Source organism: Amblyomma americanum, chromosome 3 (assembly GCF_052857255.1).
Source record: "Amblyomma americanum isolate KBUSLIRL-KWMA chromosome 3, ASM5285725v1, whole genome shotgun sequence".
In the NCBI taxonomy this organism is placed as follows: domain Eukaryota; kingdom Metazoa; phylum Arthropoda; class Arachnida; order Ixodida; family Ixodidae; genus Amblyomma; species Amblyomma americanum.
In genome coordinates, this window is record NC_135499.1 from 204,943,841 (window position 1) to 204,950,422 (window position 6,582).

The following is a 6,582-nucleotide window of genomic DNA, read 5'->3' on the forward strand; positions in this document are numbered from 1 at the left end:
ATCATCAGCAGCAGCAGCAGCAGCAGCAGCAGCACAAGTAAAAGCACGCAAGCAGTAACACGATAAGGAGGTGTAGGATCACCAAAGGTACCCGTCGTTCCTCCCTCTCTCTATTCGTTTCTCCTCCTTCTTTATTTTTGATTATCATATGCTAAAACGAGACGATTCTTGTGGGCCGCAGAAAACAAACAAATAGACTGCTACCTAGCAGCGTACCTCTCAAAAGCTAGAGTCGTTTTCTGATTTCCTCCAAATATCGACCAACCGAAACGTAATGTTCGTCGTAAGACGATTAACCTGTCTCGAAGAGATAATTCCGGTCATTCTGTGTCGCAACCGTCGCGACATCGACGGCGAACGTAGCGCTGGACGGTCGTTACAGTAAGAGCGTGTGCGAATAAACAACTAAGTCTGGACGCCGGTCGAAGGAGGAGGTGCCGAGGGGGAATGCAGGAAAGAAAAAACAAAAAAAAAGAGGAGGAGGCGCGGACGTTCGCCGAGGAGAGCCTCCAAGCCCATTGTCGCGCGGGCAACAATGGCACGGTGGCCCTTTGTGGACGTCGTCGGTCTTTGGTCCGGTTGAACAATGGCCCCAGTAAGAGAAAACGCGCCTCCGTTTCCGCCACTGGCCACGCGTCGCGACCCATTACGTCCTTATCGCGTAGACACGGTGTTTCGCGGTGTAGCGGCCCCAGCCGCCGAAGACGTGGATGCACCCCTGAATGAAAGCGTCCAAGATGTCGCACTGTCGCAACGCACCGCTCCCGCTTAGCTGGACGATTCGTTATTTTCCTCCGCGTAATTATTCGGGAATTAGAGCTGTTGCCGAAACATCGAACGCTGATGCCGACATCGAAGGAGTGCACGTCCAGACGGCGCGTGGTGTCCTCCTAAACGATTTTCGCAGGCAACTCGGGTGTCGTTCGCTTCTAATATTCGCCGGCCGTTTTGTGTAGCCTCACGAGGGCCTCCACTAACAAAATATTTGACTATTCCTGCTTGACACGATTTGAAGCTCCGCGTTTCAAAGGCTAGATTTAAAGATGCACGTATCAAATAGCGAAAATGAAGGCGGGAGGTTAACTATATATAGACGCACGTCGTGTTACGTACCCTGCACATGGACAATGAAATAAGAGCCAGAGAGGAGAGGAGAAGAAAGAAAGGAACCAGAGTTGCATATTTGCATTCATCCCTTAACAGAAGTATTAACAAAAAGAAATTAACGTTCCTTAACTATTGACGTATCAATTACAAATTCTTTACAAATTCCTGATATAATGTGTATCCATACAAACTAGGCGAATGCAATAGCACTACATTTTTTTCAAGAATACAATGCCGTAAATTATTCAAATAGAATGCGTATTCACTAAGAATGTCTTAGTATGCGTATGTCATGGAAGAAGTCGCTTTTATTGCAATTGACAGAGTCCGTTCGCACAGAAGTCTGCACGAAAGGCAAAATACATGTATCTATGCCCACACTAAGTTTTCTTCTCACTGAAGCACGTGAAAAAAAGAAATAATGATAACAAAGGTGGCCACTTTCGATCAACGTCACTAACTTCTTAAGCGTGAAACTATGAGCTAGTATGTACACAATGCACTTTTATGTACAAGCGAAAAGGAAACGAAGCATAGAAACTCTTTTTAAAAGCACTTTCGGACGTTTCTCTAACGCGACGGTTGCTCCGGTGGGCTCAAAGTACGAGAAATGTGGTACAGGCACCACAAAACTTTATCAGCATTTTGAAAATCCGTAGGTGCTCAAAACTAGTCAGCAACAGACTTGTTTATCACAAACCACCTGCTGTTTGTTGAGTCTGGTTAGCGGGCACATTTAGATGGTAGTGTTTATCTGTCAGAACATTTTCGGCAGAATTCCCGTGTTCATAGCGTTCTCCAATGTCGTTTTTCAAACGTGGCCACTAGCTGCCGTCGCACAGCATGTCTTTTTCCGCAACCAGCTTTTCGCATTGCTTTTCCGTGTTATCCTTGAGAACCTCCAATCAAGAGGATAAGTCACTGCAAGCTGTCGAGCAATCTTTCCAGATGCTTCAGCATTAACCATTCCTCCGGCGCGGCACGCAGCCACACGTGGACCTGGTGCGATGCTGCTTTCGACGTCCATTGAGTGAAGTGACGTCACCAACACCCTGAGACGACCTCGGGGTAAAGTGGATCGCATGCTTCATTTCCAATCAGTTTACCGCGGCTCCGCTGGCGTGTAGCCCCTGGCACAGTGTTCGTACCTCTTGAAGCCCTGGAAGCCCCGCGCATCGCCTTCTTCGTACTCGGATGCCTCCAGAGTCCTGGCTCCGCCCCGAGCATGCGTTGAGCGTATGTCCGTGGCGTTCCTCGCATAGCCACGTGTGTACGCGGCCGTCAGCACAGTCTGCGGCTTCTTCGGAGCGGCGTCGTCGGGGAAGGCCACTACGATGGCACCCGGCTTGATGACCATCGGTCCGTACAGAATGACGGCCGTGTAGCCAATGAAGGCGATCACGGCCATCGAGTAGCCCGGTATCCACAGGTACATGACGTCGAAATTGAAGCCGACCACCACCATGATAGTGCCCCCGACAAACATAAAGAATGAGAGCGAGAGCGCCAACTTAGACTTGAAGTTCGGGTAAAACGAGGCCGGCTTGATCCTGTAAATGGACTCGAAGTCCTTGAGGTCGAATCCCGAAGGCGGCCCGCTCACGCTGGTGAACATTATGGTGATGGTGTAGATGCCGGAGCCCAGTGTCATGACGCACGATCCGATTATGGTCTTTAGGTGGTTCTGCGACGCGACACCGATCACCGCGAAGACGCCGCCGGCAGCAAAGCACAGGAGTGCAACTGCCAGCACGAGTCGACTGGTCTGGGAGATGCCGTACTTCGCGTTGAGCGGGTCCTCCATGCTGCGTCCTGCGTCCGAGGAGGGGAGAGTCAAGAGGAGTTTTAAATCGTGGACCAGCGAATACGTAAGCCCCTGAAGTTCGGGTCACGGTCTGTTTTAGAACGCTTTACTGGCAACCTGTTCAGAATACGTCGCGGCAAATCGCTTTTGCAGTAATATATATCAGCGGCAACAAAACATCATCCGCGCACTCACCTAATGTACCTAAACTAGGAGGGTAAAGAAAAGTTTTGAGTGAGTTGATTTTTGCTTTGCTGGGCACATAAATAATACATCAAAATTTGATAGGCCCATAGCCAGAGGTAGTCTGGGCCCAGAGTGACGCACGCATGGGAGCACAGTAACAAACTAGAAATTGAAACAGTGCAAAAGCATGTCAGTCATAACTAGAAAAAGCAAAAAACAAACAACCAAAATAAGAAATACGGCTTGTAACTACTACATATTACTAAGAAAAATCTTTTTGCAGAGTGTTTACAGTTGCTATATATTTCTTTATTTCAAGCGGGATGTCATTTCAAATTTTACCACCGTAGGACTGCAGCAATTTCCAACTATAATGGTTCCGTGTTTGAAATTGGGCTAAGGAATGTTTGATGATCAACAAAAGTAAAATGGTAATATCAGCAGCGATTAAAACGCGAACAAGAAAACTGATGTGCCAACACAAAAACACCAACAGATTAGCTCGTGGAAAGAAAATACAAGCGAGGTTGATTAACACTTTTGGATAAGAGTATTCGCGCCTTCGAAGTTCAAATAGCCTGAGCTAATATGGAACTTGCCCTGGCTAAGAGCTTCTTTTTTTCCTGTTTGTGTTTCAGTTGCCTTGTTCGCGTTTCATTTCTTGCTGCGAGTAAGTGTGATCCTAGGAGACGTCAAAAACTAGCATGAGGAGGAGAAAAAATGCGATTCGATGTCATAGCTCTATTATGACAGGAAGCTGATTTTGGCAGAGCAAATTATACAGGCGAAAGCGATAACAAGTGGGCTTTCAAAACTGCAGAGATAAGGAAAGCAGTTCATTGATACAGGTTAGATATAACGACTCGTGTCCTGTGCTGTTTACCTATCCTTTCTTTAGTTAAACACCAGACGCGGGAAAATAAGGCAGCAGAAATAGGCGGAACACCGCATCCGTTTTAAGAAATGAACCTCAGCAACAAAGTGGGAACGCCTCTAAATGGAGACACTTTTCCTCGCCTGATATGCCCGAAGAATAGCGCGCTTACAAAATTTCGTTTGAAAATATTTGTGGAACAAAAAGAAATGACAGCTGTAAAGAGAACCCATTCAACAATGAATTTTAAACCGTTCCTAAACAGCTTAGCCTAGCCTCACTAAGCTCTAAAATGTAAGAGCAGAAAAACACCTTGCTATAAGGACAGGAAACACGAACAGATGTATACAGGGTAGCGGAATCCAAATCGCTACCTCCAGAGTGGAAACGTTTCCGGGTAATTCCCGCTTCTAAGCTCGGGAGATCAATCGCCAACGTTTTTCGCCTGGACGGAAATGGGACTACTTTATTCGCACTCTGAAGAAAGGCGCGTGTCTTTCATATATATGCGATTGCCTCTTGCCGTCGATTTTGGCGCAGCCCAGTGCCCGTTCAGCGAACGCCTAGGCTAGCTCGCTAACATCGCACACAGATAGAATGTTTATGGAAGGTAAAGTTAATGTTGCTTGGGAAGAGAGCCACAAAAAAAAAAAGATTCCAGGGAACGCAAGTGCTTACATACCGTGATAGCAAAATCAAACATAACATTTACAAAGCATACCTCAAAGGCGAGAAGAAAGCGAGTATCAACAGATCGTTTCTGGGTTACCTTTCAATTAGCAGATGATCTTCGCAAAACTCAAATTTTCACACGTCCTGGACGAAACATGGGACAAATCAGTTCTACTGGCTACACTTCGTAAGTTTCCGAGGCATGAAAAGACGGCAACACCCATTTTGCAACCGCGTGTGGCGATGTGATCGTCGAGTTGGGTACGGTACATAAAAATACAAAAAAAAACACGCTATCTTGCTCCTTTAGGGTGCTGGAACTGCATCTCTACTTTATCACGCCAAACACTGCATTTTACAACCCAACATCACACATGTGGTTAGCACCATGTTCTCTGCTGTCTAACTAGGGCCACAAAGTGAGCCCCAAATTCTCCGTAGCATTAGCAGTCGGTTTGTAAGCACGGCACAATTTATGAGTTACACCGTGCTGACACTCTAGAAGCCAGTGTAAGGAAGTGTTTTCTATAGCAAGAAAAAGAAGCAAACACCGCAATGTTAGGTACTCACATTGACCATATGGAAGCATGCTGACTTGTCATGTTGTTGAGTGCGTCGCATGTTCACGTAAAAGATGAAAACATCTCCGCAAAAGGCTGCCTCTGCGCAGGCACGAAAATGCCCGCCATCGGGCAAGCACTATATCTTCACTTCATCTTCTCTCATTTCGGTCGTTCGGAATGAACACGCATCCGCTCGAGAAATGAGAGGAACATGATATTGCATACGACACGCTCCAAAACGCCAGTAATATTGTTTCATGGAGGCGACAAAAAAAGGCAGTAACACTATTCACGTTTTGCCTCTCAAACACATATCCGTGTTTTTCCCCTGTTTTAATTAATTCGTCCCTGAAGCCTGCGATTGTTTCTTCTTCTATTCGAAACATTACTTTAAATATGTGGTTTCCGATTTCAATTGAGCAATGAATGTCACAATGTCACCATCAGATCACCGCAGTAACTATAGCGACATGTCATCGTTGAAGATAGAGTGCGACAGGCGAAAGAGAATGGAAAGACAAAATAAGATGCTTCCGTCAGCGGAAGCGGCCCTCCAATGCTTCTCCGGCGCGGAAAGCTATGGACTTTTTACTATCGGATCTATCGAAGAGAAGCGGAGGACGAAAATGCGGGCATCTCTCAAGCTTTGGGCCGAACTTTCAAGAGTCACCTTTCACCAGCAGGGGAAACTGTGCTCTGCTTGCTGGGATGCAAGAGGCCGGCACTCTGACTGCCGTAATATGCGAAGAATGAAGACTCAATTTTTTTTACTGAGTTGTTTGAGCACTGGGGAGAGCAGACCGAGACTTGCTACTAGCATACCAAATTTTGAAAAGAAGAGTTTCGTTTGACTTAGATATCTTCCTCTCAGTGATGCCGTTTCAAGGACGCCAGCAGGAAATGGCAGTGTTCATAGATGGCATATCTTTTTGTGGTTAGAGGGAAAAAATGGCTGCGATTGGGGCTGCTTCACTTTTTTCTGCTCTTCAAGCTTTTCAAGTTCAACCCAAAATGAAAGAGCAAAATCAAGGCTTCCTTGAACTCTTTCCTAACCGCGCCATCAGCTTCAGCCATGTTAGAGAAGTTTGAACTTAAAGGTCAGACATCGGGCATTGAGGCGAGCTACATTTGGAATTCAGCTCACAGCGTATGACAAAAAGGCACTTTAGCCCATCCCTGCACCTCAAACTCCTGCGTTGAAAACGTCGGACGTCTTTTAAGAGCAGCGTTAAAAAAAACTGAAGTGGATGCAAATATAGGCATTCGGCGCTTCTGTGCAATGCGCCTCTCTTTGTACATTTCGAACCTACGTTGAGGGAGTGCCACGTGCCCGTTTGCGAATATGTAATCCAAGATGGGAACGATAGCAGCTCTTG

At 46.4% G+C, this 6,582-nt stretch overlaps 1 protein-coding gene across 1 annotated transcript; it reads right to left on the reverse strand.

Annotated features, from left to right (window-relative positions):
* Positions 1–1,734: 1,734 nt before the first annotated feature.
* LOC144123596 (uncharacterized) lies at positions 1,735–5,347 on the reverse strand. Its single transcript, XM_077656403.1, has 2 exons — positions 5,214–5,347; positions 1,735–2,919 (listed from the first exon to the last, which is right to left on the reverse strand). The coding sequence occupies exon 2, from the start codon at positions 2,909–2,911 to the stop codon at positions 2,210–2,212; it is 702 nt and encodes a 233-aa protein (XP_077512529.1). The 5' UTR covers positions 2,912–2,919; positions 5,214–5,347; the 3' UTR covers positions 1,735–2,209.
* Between the last annotated feature and the right edge of the window lie 1,235 nt (positions 5,348–6,582).